The sequence below is a fragment of the Odontesthes bonariensis genome, chromosome 18 (genome assembly GCF_027942865.1).
Source record: "Odontesthes bonariensis isolate fOdoBon6 chromosome 18, fOdoBon6.hap1, whole genome shotgun sequence".
Classification (NCBI taxonomy): Eukaryota; Metazoa; Chordata; class Actinopteri; order Atheriniformes; family Atherinopsidae; genus Odontesthes; species Odontesthes bonariensis.
Window position 1 is genome coordinate 11,869,399 of NC_134523.1, and position 22,656 is coordinate 11,892,054.

General features: G+C 40.6%; 1 protein-coding gene across 1 annotated transcript; it reads left to right on the forward strand.

The window, feature by feature from the left end:
• The first annotated feature begins 6,739 nt into the window (after positions 1 to 6,739).
• Positions 6,740 to 22,103, forward strand: susd5 (sushi domain containing 5). Its single transcript, XM_075449051.1, has 5 exons — positions 6,740 to 6,955; positions 8,142 to 8,319; positions 13,579 to 13,688; positions 15,796 to 15,984; positions 16,899 to 22,103. Exons 1-5 carry the CDS (start codon positions 6,868 to 6,870, stop codon positions 18,824 to 18,826), a joined length of 2,493 nt encoding a protein of 830 aa, XP_075305166.1. The 5' UTR covers positions 6,740 to 6,867; the 3' UTR covers positions 18,827 to 22,103.
• Positions 22,104 to 22,656: the final 553 nt, after the last annotated feature.

Genomic DNA, 22,656 nt, shown 5'->3' on the forward strand with positions numbered 1-22,656 from the left:
GGCAGCCTCAGCAGGGACAAAATCTTTACTCTTGAAGAATAGCAGGCTATGTAGATTTTCATTCCACATGCTATATCATGAAATGTGATGAATAATAAACTTTACATCAAAGGGTTTGTTGTGTAAGGTATCAGACAACAATGCAAATTCAAGTAGCAAACCGTGTTTGAACTAGCTGAACCTCTATGCCACAGCACCAGACTGCTGCTGACTTACATCAGTCATCCGTTAGTCGGAGCAGAATCTGCTTTTTGAGTAAAAGTACAAGTAGCATGGTGTAAGATTATTCCATTCAAAGCCCTGCACTGAATATTCCGCATGTAAACATTGAACAATTAGCAGACAAAATGACTGTAAGGATAAGGAAACATTTTCAAGTTTGCCTTGACAACTATTTTTAAGTATCGATTTATTATTGGGTGGGTTTTGTCAAAATGAAACATCAACATGTGTAATAATCCATAACAAAGTCCTACTTTTTAAGTGAAATGTGCCCAGTTTGCGCATTGCAGTGGAGTGAAAGGTTAATATTTATTTTTCAATGTGTTTGAATGGGGAGGTTGAACAATATCAACATATTCACAAAAAAGTACTGATACCTCAGATTGAATTGAATTCCGAATCATCACATAATTACATTGTGTTTATCCCATTTTGCATTTACCTTGAGCTTTGCATTTTTCATGTGAATACCTCTTAAAGCACTGAGGCTGTGAATGAATATAGCACATTATTTGTTACATCACTCAGGCAGCTGCATTATCAGAAAGGCAAAGTGGGAAACAACCTCACATCCCTAAAATATCCAGTGGCTGCATCTGCGGGTGTTCTGTTGGCAACGTAGATATTTTTCAAAGAGAAACTGTTCATGTGCCACCGTTTCAAAAGCACATAACTTAAATCCCAGCCATTTGATCGGCTTGTCAGTGGACGCTAGCAGCCTGGCGGCAGATTCTTCCACCAGTCACAGATCTTCATCTGAGATCCTGACATTTTGACCGTGCCACTTTAGTTTAGGCCCTGACTGATAGGGGCTTGCCACATTAGACACATTTAGAGACATTTGTGAGGAAAAGTTCAAAAGAGAAATAGCAATGCAATTTTTTCTCCCCTTCTTTGGTTGACAGTATGCTTACAGGAGATCAAAAGGTGGAGCTGAAAGCTCAAGGTTGGCCGGGTGTAGCAGCGAACAAAAACACACCTGGTCCGAAAGACTCAGTAGGCCCCTGGTCTTATCTTAGAAGGCGTCACAATTCAATAAAAAGACACACCAAACAACCAGAATGAGACACACAAGTGTTAAATGACGACACAGAGACTGTTCACTCATCTGCGTCTCCTCTGGCCTTACAGTGACAGTGCAGTCTGTGGGTGCTGCATGGGCCTCATTGTCTTAACTGTCTTGATTGGCTGCACCTGTTCAGGTGTTTATTAATCACCTCGTGAGACTTACAGAGGTTCATCACTCTTTTGCTGTTACAGTTCACTTTGCTCATTTGGGCTTTGGGTTACCCCCTAGATTTCAACTTTAGATACTTTTTAAAGGTTTTATTAAAACCCTTATTTAAAAAAAAAAGAACTCATGTCTTATTACATTTTATGTTGAGGCCAACAAAACAACTGAATTGAAAACAAGCTAAAACAAGCACAAGAAGGTCAAAATGATCGTTAAATGTCCCAAAACTAATGTTATAACACACAAAAAGACCAAATGCCACACAAATAAACCAAAAAGAGAAGCAGATAAGCCATAAACATGACTACAGAGAGATGCTAAACAACCAGAACGAGACACAAAACTAACCTAAATACGACTAAAAACAATATTAAAGACAATGAAGACACAAATTGGCTCACATCAGGGCCACAAAACCACAGTGAAGAAGACATAATGATCAAAATGGGACTTTGTGATGCATACTGGTGCAAAACACTTGCAAGGTACACTTTGGAGACGGCACACAGCCACTGTCGTGTTTTCTATCGATGTTTCTACGTGTCAGTCTGAGTGTTTTGGCCCTCGGTAGGATAGGCAGTTGGCCTTTTACATGTGCTTGAGGGCCGGCTGTTTCATAATCCCTCCATGGTCATTTAAATCATCTGTAAAGCTCCAACTGCAGAAAACAAGGACAAAACACTGCGTGCACATTGGAATGACACGATACATTCTATAGTTTGTGCAAAAAAGGTAGTCTTTAATCTTAATGCAGCACATTCCTAATCCTGATGCGTCCCTGTCCCTCTGCATCGCATGGTAATTAACAATCTCTCATCGACAGTCAAATTAATTAACTCAGTTCTTTGAATAGCTCCACACGCTGCTCATCGTGACTCGGCTGTAGATGGCAGCTCAGTGTTGAATGTGTCCCGATGATCGCAGTGCGTGCAATAACGTCAAAGCGGGGTTGACTGTTACACTTACAATTTTTCTATAGAGTCTGTCAAATTGCTGAAAGTGTTGATGTCGCATGATTATGAAGTTAGCAGCTGGGTGAATAATTTTATAATTTTTTTTCCCTTCCTGGTTTTATTTTTATTAGATTTTATTGTTATTTATTGTTTTTACAATCTTTTTTGTTATTTATTGCTATTTAAGGTGTTTTTTGACTGAAAAGCAGGTTGAATTCTCATGCAATTCTTTGATGTGAACAGCCCTTCTGAAAAACGTTTTTTGGCCTTGTGTGAAAAGTTGTTTTCGCAAAGCTTAAAATAAGGATTTTTGTCCTTGGCCCAGCATGAAAAGATGTTTATAGCTACCTGCTTTTTACATGAGAGTGACACACACGAGTGCATGCAGACTCACACAATCTATCACTTCTCCTAAAACCACATCTCCTGCTGCAGCTTCACTTCTGAGCTTTCAAACCTGTTCCTGTTTTTCTGGACCGCACCCCACACTGTGGTTTTTCGGAGGCTGTTGCCATGGAGACAAAGCCGTACCTCCCTCTGGTCTCCACCGTCATGACCAATGATTTCCTCTTAGTCAGCCACATACCTGCACACCTCATCCCGACAGGACATGCCTCACATGGGAAGTTACTGGTCTCACACATACCGAGAGAAAAATTGCGGTTCTACATTTGTGTGTGCACAAAAGCGTGTTTTTTTCCACAACACAGATGGTTAAATAGGTGTGTACTGGAAGTCCTGTGAGATTATCGCACACATGTGCGATGTCTGGATGTGCGTCTGTCCGATGACAGAGCCCCTCTGGACACCTGCAGCAAACATAATTCTCACCAGCCTCTCCGAGGATCAGGTGTGAATTGCCGTCTCTCTCCTCCTTGCCATCAGTCTCTCTTCTCCTGTGCGACCCCCGCCTCTCCAAAAATAGCCCCTGTGCATGAGTCAGGATCCCAGCCCACCTGATCTCCTCATACAAACCTCTGAAGAGCGCAACCATGAAAAGCATGAGTGGTGTACGAGTGCAAAAAAAATGTGACAGAGAAATACGGAGAGGGGGGACTGACAAGTGGATTTAAAGACTACAACGGAAACACAGGGGACTCCGGTGGGAGACAGGAAACACTGAGAATGATGAAAATGGAAAAGGTGGGATGTGAAAGGAAGACCCGGAGAGAAATGAATAAGTTCACACTTATTCATTTCTCTCCGGGTCTTCCTTTTTTGAAAGAGGTGTCCCTCCAGGAGGAATTTTTTTATATCATAGCCTTTTCAAAATTTAATTTACATTGTTCCCCATAAAATAACAGTTCTGTTTTCAAGCACATGGATATGTCTACATGCTCATACGGTAGCTCAGTTAACACATCCTCAACCGTCAACAATTCCAACAATACTGAAAATTGTTCCTTTACAATTCGATTATTTGATATGATCATTCAATTTTGCTTTTGCGTCTTCCAGCTTGCCAAATGTGAGGATTTGACTTTTTTTCCCCTTGATTTAAATTAATGAGCAGTTCTGTTGGGTTGGAGAAAGCAACCTCTTCCACAGTTCAGTGTCTCTCATTATTTTTGACTTATTACAGACCAAGCAATAAATCATTTAACTGATGAAAATAATCAGAAGATTATTGTCCAATGAAAACAGTAATTTGAGGTCACATTAAAAACAGCTGGTGCCTGCACATTCCTTTACATGTAAAAGCATTTTTGGTGTTATCTGCACTGTACCCTGCCTCTCACCTGATGGCAGCTCAGATAGGCTCCAGCATCCTCTCAACCCCGAATATGACAAATCAGGTTTAGAAAACGAATAGATGGATGGATTTGATGGTAGCAGAACCAGCAGAACCTCTTCTACTCACAGCTGTCTGTAAATAACTGGGAACTGAGAAGACCAGTTGCCTGACCTTTGGAGGAGGAATGTTGTCCATTTCTGATTGGACGTAAGATGATAACCGCTCAACAGTCCTGGTTGTTCTTTGTCATTTTTGGGTTTCATGATGCGCCAAATGTTTTAACAGAGGACAGGTCTGGGGTGCAGACAGGCCAGTCCAAAGAAACAGAAGGAAATTCAGGTACTTGCTGCATTGTGAATTTGTTTTCATGAAAAGAGGCTATAAAATTATGTGCACACTGTGATACTGTTGTTTTCTCTGTGGGCAGGATTTTTATAGGCTGTAATGTAGCTGGATTTAAGTTTACCAGTGTGCATCCTGTAGGAATGGGGCTCGTTATCTTCAACTGCAGACTCACTGAAACAATGCCTAAATGATCCAAAAAGCTCTGTATGGCCTTCTGTCTTTATCTCCACAAGCACACGCAGTCGTGCACACACACACCTTGTTTCACTATCCCCGTGTGGTTAAGTCAATGGCATAATGAATTATTTCGCAGTGAATGCCCAGCCGAACCTTTAACCTTGATCTGATTCTAACCACAATCTCAAGACACGAGCAGAGCAGAGTCTGACCAGAAAATGAGTGATAGTTACAATTTTTCATCTGAATCCAGGGTAGGATTCTTTTAGATGGCAACATACTCCAAATCTGCTCTTTTATAAAGAGCAGTATCCAAATAACATGACGGGAACCATGACTAAAAGATGTAGCCCCTAACAATGTATTTTTTTGTAACTTAAACCATCTTTCGTGTGTTTAGTAACATTCAAAACAATAGTGAAAACAAAGAAAAATGAAAGGACAGGGAAGAATGTTGAGTGGGATGAGTCTCAGACTTAGCTCATCCACATGGCAGGCAGCCGTCTCATGAATAACATCCCTCTTTCCTCCTTATAAGCGGTTTTGGCATGTTAGCAGCGTCATAGGTGTAAATGTCCATCATCATGTAGAGATACGTTTAATGACGACATTGGGATGGATGTGCCAAATCACCAAATATATCTGTCATCCCAAAGCGAGATGTAAGCTACATGTTCTGGGTGTGAGTTGAATAAATAAATAAAAATTTGAGCCAAAATGGTAAAACAGCAACATTTTGGGCTGTAGGCCAGCAGCACCTGGTCTGTTGTGATCTCACACCGAAAAACCAAGTCTTTTCCTTTTCTTAGGACGTCACCCGTTTCGTCCTAGCTTCTTACGCACTTATTTGTTTTTGTTTTGACCTGAAGTTCTTTTGCCTACCGATGAGGAACACATTTATTGTAAGTCGCTTTGGATAAAAGCGTCTGCAAAATGACCGTAATGTAATGTAATGTAAAGACACAGTCTCCACGCATGGGACCCTATATTTTTCCCCCCACAGTAAAAAAGGGTGTCTATGGGTTATTACTCCGATTAAAGTCCCCACAGGGATTCTCTCACATGCACACATCGTCACAAAGTTGAGCATTTATCCCTAATAGGACATTTTTCTGTTTTAAATATATTGTGCACATCCTAACTCAAGCCCTAACCTTAGACATAGCCAGTTGATGTCTCCTCTTAACTTGATCATAGCCTCTTTTTTTAAAAAAAAAACATAGTCCTAACCCAAACCTCAACAACCCCAGAAATGAGGTTCATCTGGCTTTGTCCCCATAAGGCTTATTAGTCCCAACAAGGTCAGTGATTACCAGAAAATGTCCTAATGAGGCAACAGAAACAAGAACGAAGACAAAACCATAGTGGAATCTAACTCATGTGCATTTACCTAAACCTATGTATATTTACCTATGTATGCATATATTGCATGATACATGTATATAAATTAATTAATTAATGTATTAATATTTACTGTTATCTGTCTAAAAAAATAAATTCCAATGAAACTTTGAATGTGATGTTATTTAACAGTTAAATTACCCAACAGTTAACACATGTTGGTGCATCTGTTGGTCTATTAATCAGGTGTCTGAAAATATCATATTATATTACATCAACTGATGGAAAAAGAAAATCATTTTGCAGTTTTGCCTGTTTCCTTTTCAGTATTTCATCGTCTTAAAGTACCTTCAGTAATCTTTTGGACTATAGACAAGACATTCATCATGATAGCGTTTTAGCTTTTCTTTGGACTCTGGGGAATTGCCACGCATTACTTTCTATGTTCAGAAATTCCGTTTTCATTTCAGCAACGGTGTTTCTGTAAAGGAGCAGTCCGGCTGTTTCACCGCTTTCTGCCCACCCTGAAGATTTTGAGCCGTGACGTATTTACTGACGGGACTACGCGAGTTTTCACACAGGTGCTTCATCTGCTTGCCAGTGCGACTATTTGTGGAGATAAACTGCGCCTCCTCCTCGCTCTTGAGCCGCTGGAGCCTTTTTCTTTTCCCGTTGACATCCTCACTTGTTAACAAGAGCCGTACCGCTCAGTCAGTCTCTGCGACCGGGAGAGAAAAAGCTCTTCATTGTTTGCTCTTCATTGTCACTTTGACCCGATAGTTTGTGAACACTAAGTTTTTCGGAAGTTCTTTTTTTTTCAAAAACAAAGAGATTTAGTCCACAGTCGAGGACGAAAAAAAATGATCGATCGCCATAACCTAAAAGTCCAGTCTTTGCTCTTTGGATGTCTGGCTTGTCTTCTTGTGACCTCTGTTGTGAAGGCAGATGGTAAGTGAACACTGTTAAGAAAGAACGAAAATAATATTCTTGACATATTAAAACAATCTGTGTTAGTGATGAACAAACTTCAAGAGCGCGCCGGTGGAAGCGCGCGCCAAGGTTTGGCACCTGTCTTGTTATCTCCTGCGTTTTACGATGGCCCCTCAGAGCGCACTTTTACTTTCTATCCCCAGTTTTTCATTGCATTAACAATAAATTACCACATCAGATAAGTATATGGGTAAAACACAGTCTTTGTTCCACGTAATAAACCCGTGCGTAATAGTTAAGGAGGCTTTTTTTTTTTTTGTCAGCGATCAGTGTTGCGCGCGGTCACTCTCATTTCAAACTTGAGTTTTTCGGTTTTGAATATTTTGTATATTTATCAGAACACTTCGCACATTTTCTTCTGTATTCTGAAACAGTGAATGATGTGACTATAGGTTGGTAATGAACTGAATAGCATGTCATGATCGCACCTGTAGTTAGTGAGCTATCAGAGGAGATGGACAAGTTTCACATGTATCAGGCTTGACTAAATGATTCTACAAAGACTCAAATGCAAGTGAACTACTTTAGAACGATCCTTAACACAACAATATGTCACAAGACAGCTGTTAGCTGCTGGCTTCAAAAGGTCTTCTCCATATGTTGTACAGTTTATTTGGAATATGCATGTAAAGGTTGTCTTAAAATATCTTGATATATTCCACCTGCATCTCTAATGAAATTGAATGTTTTTATGGGAGATATGGTCAGAACGTAGAATTCTGTTTGCAAATCAGTCGGATAAAACAGAATAGTTGCTTAACTGGCTGTTTAAGTTTTTTTAATTTAATTTATTTATATATTCTTAACCCCAGCATTGAACTGGATCCGTAAAACCTGTAGCAGTGCTGAAAAACATGAGAATGGGCTAATAGTGTTTAAACATAAGCTTTTGTTAGAACCCTGAATCATGATCAGCTAACTTGATGTATTTGCCTTTAATGAACAAATTTGTCATTTATTTGTTTTTTTTGATCAATCTAATTCTGCACAAATTCTGCCATTGTCCAAAGTAATACAGGCTGTAATCTGTAATGACACAACAGCCGACATGTCCGACATGTACTTTCTGAGTTTTTTTTCAGTACTAGAGGTTATTGACCAGTATTGCTACGTTCCTTTGACTCTTTGTTCTGTCTGTCCTCAGGTCGAGTTTTTGTGCTGGACCTGAGGAACTCATCTGCCGCACAAGGCTTCAGGGATGCTGAGCAAGCGTGTGCCGCACAAAAAGCCCGCCTGTCATCAGTGGAGGAGCTCCGTCATGCTGTAGTGGAGTGCTTCTTCTCCCAGTGCACCCGTGGGTGGCTCTATGGAGGCACAGTAGGGTAAGAAGAGAAGTATTTGTCTTCATGGTTTTAAGGGAGTCATGCAGGGAGACTTGAGATTTCTGGAGATGTCAAAGGTCATCTCGGTGTGTGCGCCTCTGTGTGAGTGATGGAGGTTCCAGGAACGGATGAAAGAGAGAGGAAGCAAAGAGAGCGGTGGTGGCGGCGGCTTTAGAGGGAGCCCGAAGATAGAAGAGTGACACATTTCAGGGGAGGAAGAGAAAACGCAGAGAGGAAGAAATGGAGAAAGACTCCTCTGTTTCCTCCGGGAGGAGGAGGGAATTCTGAGCCGGGGTGTCATGTCGACAACTGACTCCATTTACACCCCTCATCTCCACGGCAACATGACAGACAGCTTTCGTCACCCAGAGACAGAAACAGGCAGAGAGTTGATTTGGTCTTGAAGGAAGGCAGGTACACTAATAGCTTGGGGGGAGGGGGAAACAGGTAAGTAAAACAGGAGTATTTCGGGCTAATATGAGAAAACCTTTATTTAAAGACCCTTTTTTCAATTAAAAAAATAAAGTATTTTTAACTTGTTAACTTGGACATATGGTGTTTTTATATGCTACATATACTAGAACATGTCAGTAGTAAGATGAGCAGTAAATGTCACGGCTCAGCATTTTTAATTTGGAACTACGTTGGGTCATTCAGGACATGCACATGAGTCCAGCTTATCTTGGCCATCTAATTTGACCACCCTCCTTTTACATGCATGGGAGCAAAATCAAGTCATTAACCCAAGTACGCCCGACGTCACGACTGCTGTCTGTGTGAGAAAGACATTCTGCTGCTTCTAACATGAATGAGAGCAGCTTTGATAAAAATGAGTCTGTACTGGTATACACTTCTGCTTTGCTGTCTTTCCATAAAGATGCAAAACGATTCAACTTTGGTGCATGTGCACAACTCCAAGGCTCACTTGAGTCTAGCTGAGCATACACATGCAAAGTAATTTGATCCCCAAATGCAATATTTGGGTGTGTTTGCCCATTTTTAGAAGCTCAGATTTTTAATTATCTCAGTCAGACTAACACATTTACTGAATTTATGTTTGCGAACTGAATGATCTTTTTTTTTCTAGTACCATTTGAACATGCTTGAAAGTCTGAAAAAATGCATATATCGACAACCAGGGTGTAAGATGTCACAAAGCTGTAGAACAAATCCCCTCAACTTGCCATGTGTGACTTGTCTTTACATGCTGTTTAGAACACATATATAGTATAAGAAATGTTTTTTAGCATCTCTGAAACCTTACCCACACTGCAAAAAAGTGCATGTGACGCTGAGAGGACGAATGCAGTATCCAAGCTGTGGCCATTACACTATAGTATTTTTCATGTAATATAAAGCAGTAATGATGCACATTTGGTTAAATCGTGTAGCTTCACTGTAATATCAGTCTTTGATTTAAGTGTAAGTAAATGATTTCACTTTGCTTGGTGTAATACTCGTATATTTTTACTAGGCTCTTGTTTTGTCCCACCAGTGAATGTAGATGCATTTAAATTGGTTACCATAGGAACATGCCTCTAATTGAAACCTGCGACTTTTGGGAGCTGATTCTGCTCTTGCGTATCTAAAAAAGACATAGCTCTGTTTATTCAATCAAAAAGAGAATGTCGGTAGAGACTGGGACTCATTTGCATAACGATAGTTGCACACATACTAATGAGGCGAAAAGGTGTAGAGTTTTTAAATGATTACTGAGTGCTAGGAGCAAAAATTTAAATGGAAACAGTGGTGCATCTGTGCTTTTTTAATTCTTATTGCTGCAGGTCTGAACAAGCAAAGGAGCAACGATATCTGCAGTCATGTGAACACAACGCTAGAAGAATGGCTGAATAAATCAATAACAAAGACCAAATTCTGGTAGTTTTTCATGTCATTATTTGTTGGATTGATATATTGCAGAGAAAACTAGTTTTCCTAAATCATATTCATTTTAAGAAAAGAAGAAAATGACATAACCGAAGCTACCTCAGAGTGGCAGCTGCCTTGAAATGAAAAAACGTCTGGTCGGAGGAAAAGCTGCCACTTTTCCTCTCTCTGTAAGCTTCTCCTCTCTACGTGTTGGTCATCAGCTTTCACACTCGCTCACCATGTTTCACAGTGTATCACTGTTCTCATGACTCTCAGTCAAGAGCTCCAGACCTCACTCATGTCCATTTCTGATGACTCAGTAGAGCCATGACAATGATCACGCTCAACGTGTTGAATTTCACATGAGATACTCAGGTAGAATCAGTTATCCGTTTAGGAGCTTGTATTTTACACAGTGAAAGGCAAATGTAATGATCCCCTTAAAGTACAGACACATTTTTAGTTCACATAACATATTTATTCAAGGGAACTGAAAAGAAAAGTCGTAAAGCTGACGAACATGACACATCAGTTTGTAAAAGGCATTTAGTTGCATGTTCATTGCAAGCGCCTTTCACATGTTTTAATTGATTATTGCTCATTTAAAGAAGAAAACGTGTACAGGCTATTTTTCTGAGCTTCAGGTGAAATAGTAATGCCCAGTTCAGTCCACCTGTGACATTTTGGTTGAATGGATGAATCATTGTTTTTTTTTTTTTTACTTTTTCAGTCTGACGTGTGAACTGTGCTGTTTTCGACAGGGATCAGCACCAAGTAACTCATAGCCTTTAGAATAACATTGACGCAAATTCTAGGTATGTTGCATAAAACATGTACTTCTCAGATTGACTTCCCTACCATAATGTTGTCTTCTCACCTGCCAGCCACACATATGCTGACCCCTGTAACCAAACGCAAAAAAAAACACTGAACAGAATTAACTCTTAAGTTTCATACGAAAACAAATACGCATGCACCTTTTGGTTTCCGCTCTGTTACGAAGGTGATAGCTTTGAGAAATGGCTCTTCTGACACATAACATACCTCCCTCTCACACGTGGATGCCTGTAGAGGCTTTAGTTTAACATTTAAAAAGCCTTTGTGTTTTTTGTCTCTGTGTTTTCTTGGTGATTTCTGTCTGGTATTGCATTCCCCTCAGTCTTTTGCCCTTATAAGCTGAAGTTCGCATGGCACAAGCATGCATGATGAGTCACAGTCTCGCTGCACCGCCGGTCAAATTCTTTCCAAGTACTGATGGTTTGATTACTTCAGTTACACTCAGACTTCCACACATGCACACTTCAAGTCTTGGCCAATATCTTTTCCTTATAACGAAAGCTTCTTTAACAACAGAAATAATCTAACCTCTTATTAATGAAAAGTGTGATAAGTCTCACTTCAAATAACATTTTGTTAACCAGGGTTGATTGGTACTGGGAACTGCTATGGGAAAATGATTTGATTAGCCTGGGAAGTTGGAGTCATTTGGATCTGTTTTGGGATGACGAATGGGCTTATACTGTAATATTATGGTAGCAAAAATAGTTTATTTGCTCAGCACTTTTAGCCTCTGCAACATGAAGGCGGTAGCGCTTTCTGCACCTTTTCGGTACACTTGTTCAGTCTGCAATGTTATGATTGCCCTACGTGAAGGTAGCTTAAACGTGATGCTTGTTCTCGGTAACCTCATGTGTCAAAGGTGCCACATGCAACAGCTGCTGATACTGAAACATGTCTGAGCAATGATGTCTGTTTCTGGAACCCTGATGTCATGCTGGAATAATATTTGAATAGGCAGAAAATCAGGCAGTGACCAATAGAGCTCTGTACTGTGGTGCGGTATATGTCTGTGTGAAGTCCTGCTCATGAACCAGAGCAGCAGCTCCATGCCCACGAGAAACATTCTCAGTTGACTCTCATTTCACTTCTATCAGTTCATGTAAAAGAAATTCATCCTAACCCTGACATAGTTTAGTGGTAAAAGATTTGTATTTCTTCAACACGAGTTTGTAAGCATGCAGCATTTTAATTTTGGAGCTGCTGGAGTGAGAGCCATCTATTTTTGATATACTGTTTTTGGTCCTGTCTTCCCATGTCTTTTTAGCAGGGGTCACAAGATAGATCTGAAAGGTCTTGAGATGATTAATTGGAGGGGGAACGAGGGGAGGGGGTGCTTTTACGCTTATCTGTAGTTTATTTGTTTTCTCTTTTTTTCCCTTATCTATGAAACCTCTTTTTTTCAAACCTGGATGTATTTCCCATCCAATTAACAATGTTATTGTTGGTCTTTGAGTGTCAAACCTTGCTATATTTACCTCAGTCATGAATATTTGGAGAAATGACGGGTCACAAGAAACTGTTTGTGAACAGCGTTTATCAAAGCTGCGATGTAAAGTCAGAAGCCTAAACTCTTTAGGAGCGAAGCTGAGAAGCCATCAAATATTCAAGCCACCTTTAATGCAGAAACTTGACATAACAGGAGCCATGTTTAGCGGGGTCCTCTTCCCTGAGGCCTTTCATACCGAGAGGTAAACATAACGCTTTGGTCTTGCAAAATGACTCTGTTTTGTCAGATGTCAGATTGTGCTGAAACTTAAAGTACTTGTGTTAGATTTATCAGTTGTTTCAGGCCTCCAAAAGGATTTTTACCAACTTGACCCATTCTCCTGACTCCCACCAAGAGAAAAAAAAAAACCTTGACGTGGGTGACAACACATTTCAAATAAGCAGTGGCAGAGGCATCAAGGGGTGGAAAAGTTGTGTCATGCTAAAAAGCATCTCAGAGAATAAAGATGAGGAAAGGTTCACCACTCTGTGAGAGACTGTGTGGGAGAACATCTCAGCATTTAAAGAATGCATTTTCTCATCAAAGAATGGAAAGGAATTGAATTTGGGTACTTCATCATCGTCTTCATGGTACATATGGGACTAGATGAAAACCAGTATTAAAGTGTTTCCCAGTCGTGGTCCTCTGGCCCACCTGGTCTGCATGCTTTACATGTTTCCTTACTTCAGAGCACCTGATTCAAATGTATGGATCATTATCAGGCCTCTGTAAAGCCTGATGAAAAGCTGATGAATATCAAAATTGTCCTTCCGTATTGCTGTAAATGTACAGTAGTTAGTTACAATCGGTTGCTTTTATATACACAAAAAAAGGATAAGAGGTATATCTGTTGAAGGCTTTTTTCTGTGTGTGTGTGGGTGAGTGTTTCAACAGTAAACACACCGGGTTTCATTTTGACCACCTTCAATCCCTGGCTCCCTCAGGGATTCTGAAAGGCTTTGCTGTGGGCCACTCTCTCTAATATTGGAGTTAATGAGTGTATTTTTTGAGTACTCTGACTTTGTATCCAGATCGTTAACTTTTATCTGTCCATCTGTTTCCAGGACCACAGTGTGTAATATTGTGGGCAGCTCAATGAAAGCAGTGGATGTGAGTACAGAAAATGCTACAGAGGACACTGCACACTTGGGTGCTTTCTGCATCAAAGACAAAGGTCAGTAAAAACACAAAACACGCACAAGCTTGTGAATCGTGATAAGGATAAAAAATGGATGAGTTATAAGTGTGTATATGTGTTAGCAGATCTGTCTTTCACCTGGCAAATGAATGCAAGAGTTCCCTATTGATCGTGTGTGTGTGTGTGTGTGTGGGGGGGGGGGGTTAATAAAACTATATAACTTAGATGAATTCCAATTCATTGTTGGATACAGGTGGCTCTATTCCCCTCTCATAAACATTTACACCACAGAACTACAGTTTTTTCTTTTTTTTTCTTTAACCAAAACCACAAGACTGGAACAAACAGCCCACTGAGGGGAAACTTCACAGTACAGATTAACTAAACACTTGTAAAACAATGACATAGTTTCACAGTCTAGGTTATGGTCATGGATGCAGTCATTACTGTTTTGTTTACAGCTGGTTCGTACGGAGTCCTAGCTGTGCCACAAAAAGCAAAAAGGAAAAAGAAAGGAATGGAATGTTATGAGCAATGAATGAAGATCATCATTGAAAGATATAAAAAACTTAAAAAGAAAGAAATGGACAAATTGAAAAAATGCAAATGCTAAATCACTAAAATAAGTGGTAATCATTTATTATTCTAGTTAATTCTCTTTAGATTTTGAACCATTTATGTACTTATTCTAATTTTCCTATTTATATTGTCTTATGATAACACAGTTTATCAAATCAAATCAAATCAAATTTATTTGTATAGCACATTTCATGTACAAACAATTCAAAGTGCTTTACATAAAATAAAAGCATTGCAGCAGGGAAGCATTAAAAATACATAAAATAATATAAAGAGAAACAAATAAAATCATTTAAATGAATTTAAAATCAGGCAACAGTCTAGATAAGTTAAAAGATATTTCATGCATAGACACATGAGAAAAGAAATGTTTTTAACCTGGATTTAAAAATGTCTACATTTGGTGAAAGTTTAATCTCCACTGGCAGTTTGTTCCACTTGTTTGCAGCATTACAGCTAAATGCTGCTTCTCCATGTTTAGTCTGGACTCTGGACTAGACCAGCTGACCTGAGTCCTTGGATCTAAGAGCTCTGCTGGGTTTATATTCTCTGAACAGATCACAGATGTATTTTGGGCCTAAACCGTTCTGGGATTTGTAAACCATCAGCAGGTTTTTAAAATCTATTCTGTGACTGACTGGAAGCCAGAGTAAAGATTTTAAAACTGGTGTGATGTGTTCAGATCTCTTAGTCCGGGTTAAAACTCCAGCAGCTGCAGATGTTTAATGCTCTTTTTGGGAAGTCCAGTTAAAAGAGCATTACAGTAATCGAGTCTACTGGAGATGAATGCATGGATGAGTTTCTCCTGGTCTTTTTAGGAGAGGAAACCTTTAATTCTGTTGATGTTTCTGAGATGGTAAAAAGCTGCCTTGGTGACAGCTTTGATGTGGCTGCTGAAAGTCAGATCTGAGCCTTCAGATCTTGAAGGCTTTAGTGCTACTCTAACATCAATCAATAAAGCCACTGAAATTGGCACATCCAAGTACTGAAAAATGCTTAAAAATGATGTTTTACTGGCTAAAAATTGCCTCAAAAGACAAGTTTAGTGATTTTGTATTCTGCTCAAGTGTTGTAGATGTTTCCGACAACATTTACAGACATAACAGCATTTTAAAGTAGTTTGTACTCTGAAACAATGAAAATCTTCTTGTGGGCTGATCTATAATCAATCACAGTGCTCGTCGCATCTTCCTGTATTTTTCAGGTATGTCCTGTAAATCATTTTAATCGATATTTTGTATATATACTTCATACATCACTCATGTTCAAATGTCCATGTCATGAGATCATAGTAACAATATATCATCATAATAATGCAAAATATGCAAATCATTTGCTGCTGCCGTGTGCTGTGGGGAAGCTGCGATATACAACGTGTTTGAAGTATCTTTTAAGGTGAACTTTGGTATGAAATGTTTAAACTTTAAAGCATATTGTGACCTATTGTAATGTTAAAAGTGTTGGCTTTGTACGCTAACTGTAAAAATTGCATGAGTGTCAAGGGAATGTGTTTAATTGGTCCACAGCAATGTACAATTCTTCAGTGTCTCTTTGTGATTGACAGGCATGCCTTGTGGAGATCCCCCATCCTTTCCTCATGCTCGTCTGCAGGAGCACTCTGGGTTTGAGATGGGAGATGAGCTGGTGTACACATGCGTCCCAGGTTATGTGATGCCAGGTGGACAGACTGCCTTCAGCCTGCTGTGTGACAGCTGTGGGGAGTGGTATGGAGCCGTGCAGAGTTGTGTCAAAGGTACTAACATGCTCTCTTAATGTTTATGTTAAAGTGCAGAAATAGAAAGAGTGAGAATAAGTAAGCTCCCTCTTTATTCACCTCTTCAAAGCTTTGAAATGCTTGATTCTTGGCTTTTAGAAAACAGACTCTCAGTTGTAAGTTGGGATCAAAACGGCTGCTATGACACCTCAGTGCGACATGCCATAACGTGAGCTTATTGATTGAAGAGGTAGAAGAAGTCTAAAGGAAAAAAACTCCAGGCCTGTGTGGATGGTTAGTCATCAGAGGGCTATTTGTGTTCTAAAGCTGTGGTTCTGTCTGAAGATAAATCAGTCCTGTTAACCCTAAATATGTACTTATTTGTTTCCTTGCTCTAGATTTTTCAATTTCCTTGTGATACTATTGAAACATCTAAACATTCATGTACACACCTTTAACAGTTGGTCAAGAAGACATTTGAGTTGGTACATTTTGAAGGATGAGGGCTCTGTCACAGTCATCTTTAAGAGGACTTGTGTTCTCCATTTTGAGCTAAAAAGCTAGCTTCCGTGGTTACAAAAGCAGCCAAAGAGCTGATGCTGAATGATGGTTGGTGCCTTTTCAGGTCTGTGACCAGTCGGAGCAGGCTGGGCTTTCCAGAGTAGAAAACAGATACTATGGCTTTTTTAAGATGACTTTAATAGTTTGTGACAAGAGGAACTGTTGTCACCCTTCCTGTGGGTGGATAAAGTAGTTGGCTAATCTTCCTTTGCATAAAGTTTTTTTTAGGCAACTTAAAAGAAAAAATCAAGTAAGTCCAGTGAGGGCTGACTACCCCTAGAAACTCCTGGGAAAAGTTTTCATCAAACCGTTTTCAGTCTTTCAACCTCAAATTTAAAGTCTGGTGTATCTTTTTGATATAATAACATAGATTTCCTCTTATGTCCCTGCAGATGAAACTGAAAGCCACATAGACTATGAGGACAAGTTTACAGATTCTTATGGCGAGGGAGATCGCGATGGGAGTCCAGAGGAGGCACACGAGGAGGTGTACGGGGGGGTGAATAGAGATGGATACCAAGACGAGAAGAGCAGTCTGGAGCAGCAAGAAAAAAGATTTAGTATCAAAGCAGAGGAGTATCAAGACCAGCATGAGGAGCATGATGTGGAAGGAAAGGTGATTGACACAAGTAGAGTTTTTGAAGGAGCTGTAGAAGAAGGAGCAACAAGGGAGGCTTTTGAGGATTTCCCAGGCCATCCAAGGTGGGAACAGGAGAGTAGAGTGGTGGTCAGTACTGATGCAGCTGCAGCCACAGAAGAGCCAGTGTCTCTTCTCTCTCAAAAACACCTGTTCTGGTTCCCTTCTGAGGCCTTCCAGGAGGAGGGGCCTCCTGTCTCCAGTGACTCTGTCACACAGACAACACAAAGAGCCTCTGGGGCCCAGTCTGAGGAGAGTAAAGAGCACGAGAGCCAGGAAACACCCCACAAACCACATCCTGTTGATGATCATGATGATGAGCCAGAGGACTATGATGATCATGACACCGATGACAAAGATGATCGGGACGACAGCCACCACGACGACCAGGAAACCCATGAAGATGATCACTATGACGATGAGGATGATGCAGACAGTCACCAGGAAGAGGACCATGATGACCATGTGAAGCACCCAGCTCAGCCTGATGATCTGGACAGACAGGACCACCACAAAGGCCAGGATGATCCCGACAGCCATTATGACATGGGCGAACATGAGGACGACCGAGTTCATGGTCACCGCGAAGGTCAGGAGTTTGATGACCGAGATAAAACTCGTGATGAAGACCAGAGTTATGAGGACCATGATGATGAAATAGAAGATCATAGTGACAGCGATGGAGAACATCCTGAGGAGCATCCCGACGATGACGACCACGATGATGAACATTACGAACTTGATGATGAGGATGGTGATAACGACCACTACACGGATCATGATGATCACGATGATCACGATGATCACGATGATCATGAACACAAAGATGACAAAAGCTATGAGGATCATGACAGTCATGAAGATGATGGTCACCCGCTTGTAATCTTTTCTGTTGCAGCAGAGGGGCACCAGAACGTCAGTCAGAGGGATCCAGGAGGAGGTAAGGCCACCAAAGATGAGAGCTGGCTGGACGGCTACCCTGTTGCTCTTGATGAAACAGAAAATGGTGAATCCACAACAAAGCAGATAATACCAGTGGATGGAGAGAGTGTTGTCAAGACAACAGACAGACCCAATGAGGTGGAAATACGTAGACCGGTTCCTTACACCAGCTCACCAGAAGAGCACGAGTCTCCCACTACACTACCTGAATTAGATCAAGGGGTGGTAGAGGAGGTGTGGCCTGGTTTCACTGGGACCCCTGCTGCCTCTCCTGATCATTTAGTGCCTTCAGACTCCCCCTCATACTCTGATACCTTGGATTACGACACACAACAGGAAGCTCCCACCCACTCCTGGCTAGATGACCTCACTGAGCACCCCTTCCTCAATAATGGCCCAGCTCCTCCAATGCATGAGGGTGACATCTTCACTGGAGCGATGGGGGAACACACCGTGCACAACCTGCCTGGTGAGAGCGGAGAGAAGGGTGAGATGGAAGGGGAGATGGGGGAGACCATCTGTGTGGGTGAGGACTGTCCTCCCCATCCTCCAAGCTCCTCCAGTCGAGGTCCCATAGTGGCAGCCATAATTGTGGCGCTGTGTGCTGTCGCTACCGCAGTCATCGTCGGGGTTTGGTGTTATCGGCGGAAACAGCTGAAGAGCTCGATGTATGAGATGAACGGGAAGGGCCAAAGTCAAACCAGACAGGGCCAACAGATAGAGATGCAGCAAAAAGTTTAGTAGCATGTGACGGGGACACTGATTAAGGGCAGAGACATTTAAGGGAGGGGGGGCGGATTCAGAGAGAAACGCACTGCTCTGTATCTTGTCAGAACGAGCTGCAGATGTGAAGAGTTTGAATAGGTATAAACAGCTCTACTTTCATGAGTAAAGCCTGGCAGAGTCAGCAGAAAATATTGTGAAACAGTAAGACTTTATACTGAACCTTGACTTAAACAAAATGGTAACAGTTCCCTCACCTATCAGTTCTAAGGACATCCACCCTTCTTTGTTGTACTTTCCAAAGCTCTCCATCTTGCTGAACACTAATGGGCTGTGCTTCAACTCCAGAAACTGAAAAAGGATTCATGACCATGTAGGAAAACTACAACGCAGGGCCTGCCTGCCTGAATATACGAACTGAGAAACAAAGCTCTTGAACATTGTGGTTAAGATTCTCTGTGTAACCTTATTGTTGTTTTTGTTGATTTAATTGAGTGCTCTTTTTATAGTTGATGTGTATTGTTCTGGAAGTTTTTCAATCTCAATCTTCTTTTCTTTAAATCATGTTTATGTAAACTGAACTAGCTCCACAACAAGAGCTCTGAATTTAAGAGAAGACTTTGCAGCGAATTTGGGCATCTGGTCCTAAAAGAGTAGCTCTGTATAAAACAAAATGAAAAGGAAAATTATTATGGTTACAGGGTAGACAATAACAAAAGGTATGAGGAAAACTGAGAGTTGAAAGAGAAGTTAAGAGGAACTCTGTGACGAGAGAACATTTTTACCTCTGTAGACTTTGGCAGTCAGCCAGTGAGACACATAAAGGCATCCAGACTGCAGACTCAGCCAGTGTATACATGATATGGAGTGTGCGTGTCTCAGGTTTGAGCGGTTTGCAGCAGTAAATCTTGTTTGAAGAACTTGAGTGGCATTCAAACCAACCTGAGATTAAACATGTTGGTGCTGCCATGGCAACAGAGAATCATAACTTCAAATGTAAAAGAATTATTGTTCTTACCAGAGCACACAGCCTCTATCCCTCTGCCTGCCGCACATTCATTCTCTTGCATTCGAGTCTCTGTCGAAGCAAGTGAAGCTCTAGCTTTTTTTCCCACCCAATGAATAACTCTTCTTCAGTTTGAAAGGACTCCCACAAAGAGAGGGATATGATCCATAATCCATAGATCACTTTTTATCGAGGTATAGGAACCTTTGAGACCTCTTTGAGATTCGAGTCAAGTTTTGCTTTTGGTTTTAGCTCCTTTTAACCTATTTTACCCGTGCAAAAGTAAAGTTAAATCTGTATTCAGTCCAGCATCAAATGGCTCTGCAGGTGTTGTGGGTATTCATAGGCTCTAACTCCAACACGCAGTTACGGGAACAAAACATCCACGTGTGCGCACTCATTTTCAACGAGGGCACTGGGTTCCAGGCTGCAAGAGTTGGTACAGCTCAATTATTCTCCCCAGAATAATATATTTACCAATGGTAATATCTCTGGCACGGAGGCTCCGAAACCCACACAGACAACTAACAAGCAAAATAAGATTAGATTGATCTTTATCTGTGCGTAAGGCAGCTGGCAGCTCATTCTCATTCCCACTGTGTGGGACTGGTGCCCACGGTCCAGTTAAACATACCAAACTAGCCTAATTGACACAGAGAGTCTTGGTTATCAGAAGCTGTTGTTCAGTAAAGCTTGCAGGATACAGGAGGGCAATGCCATCCCTTCATGTTGTCATAGCTTGTCTGGCAGGGAGAAAGTGGTAGTTTCTGAACATAACTTGTCGTTGGTCTGCTGTAGCCCTCGTGTGTTCCTACTGACAATGGTAAAAGATTTTATCTGCTTTATTTGCCTTAATTTAAAAGGCCTGTCTTAGTACCTTACTTTAGGTGTAAAAACAGTATTTGTCTTGCGTTTGAGTATGCTGCTCTAGTGCAAAACCCAGTGGTTTTTCTAATGTCATACCTTCAGTATTTTTATGCATGAGTCGATGATCCTTTTGTGTTGTGTCTCTGCGTTATTAACTGGATGCAGTTGCAAGGGGCTTTCTGGAAATAGCTCTGGAGAGTATTGGGTCATTTATTGTCCGATTAGTGCAGTCTTGAAAGGCGAGTGAGAAAGTATCATTTCTGATGATCCATTTCCTAGGTCTGAGCTCTTCTGTGTTTGTCTAAAAAAAGAAAGTTTTGCAGAGGGAATGCAACCTTTTTCCAAATGCTCTCCAGTGATAAACACAGAAGATAATTTGAACCAGATTTAGGATTCTCTCTCAGTGCTTCCCATCAGTGGTTGTGTGATCATTTCAGGCAGAGATGAGCAGGCTCTGTTGGCTGATTACATTTGGTTAATCTACCTGACCGAGTAAAGAAAGAAAACCGACTGTGTACAGTAGCTCTGTATAATTGTGTTATGTGCTTACCATTCTTTCTATACTGTGTCTAATGTTTGGAAAGAGCTGTTTATAGAAGAAACTGTAATTAAAAAGTGGAAACTGTACATAATTTCAAATAGCAATATGAGAGATTAGATCTTGATATCAGAGTATGTCATTCTAGTTCTGATGGGGTGTGTCATCAGTAATGCAGATTTTTTTTTCTCTTGCCTATATTTTCCAAGTCAAAACCAGGCTCTCCTCTGATTTAAAAAAAAAAAAAGTATTACAGTAATTTCAAATTTGGCTGTTAATGGTTTATTGCATTTGGCACAGTGTCTTTCCCACCCTGCTTTGATTAATCTGAGAACGTACACTGGGGTTATTTAGATTTTTCTGACATCCGAAGTGACACTAGAGTGGTGGTGATATGGGCAGTGAAGTTCCTGATGTCCGTGTGTTTCTGTAAATATCGTGTTAACTTGCTGTATATACTGTAGCATTACTGGTGTGAGGGAAATAAGCATTTCCTCACAAAGACGGCAAAGCCGTGCTGATATCAAACATTACCCCAAATGTACTCAGCTGGCTTTCACTTCACCTTCTATTAGACAGAGTTGTTTAAAATGTACTGTACTCACAGGACACTCTATGGATGATCGAGAGATCTTCTCTCTGATAATACACCATGTTTTTTTCAAACAGTCCATGCCTGAAGATGACGTTCATAATAATGATCAATACTGCTGAAATGCCAAGATTACATCTGGGTTTACTATCATCACCAACTTACAACTACTACAATTGCCATTCACAGGATGTAAAGAATACTCCACGTTTTCATCTCAGACGGCCTGATGTGTTAGTTGTCAGGATGAAATGTATACTGTATGTGTTCTCAAAGTCTCAATAAACTTCTAAAACATGTTTGTTTTTTTTAAACTGCGATTTCTATTTTTCCGAGGGTCGTTAACTGTTATACTCAAGTTGTAGATCCCAAATCGCACTGTCTACTCTTCACCTGTTTTGTGTAAACTGGTCACTAATCCGACCTTAGGTTGTGACTTTGACACCGTAAACTTTGAACAGTCACCCTTTTAATCAGAATCTGTCACCACAGCCCTGTTTATCAGCCACTATCTTCTTCTTCTTCTCTGGCCAAAATGTTTCAAAATATGAGAAGACAGAAGGATGAAAGATAGAAGAAGTATATTCAGTGGAGAAGTCATAAAAGGGAGAGAAAGAGTGCAGAGTCACAGACACTAAATAACACAGAGGGAATGTTCTGCTGAGGGTTTTTAACACTGCTCTGTGACAAACTGCACAGACACTCAATGTTCAAACAGTATTAAACAACTCAGTGTTTTCTCTAAATGCCTCTGCTCAGCTCTCAATCACATCCTCCAGTCCTATTTCTGGGAATTTTCTTTCCTTTTTAATAGACTGTAGTAAAAAAAAAAAAAAGTCTGGAAC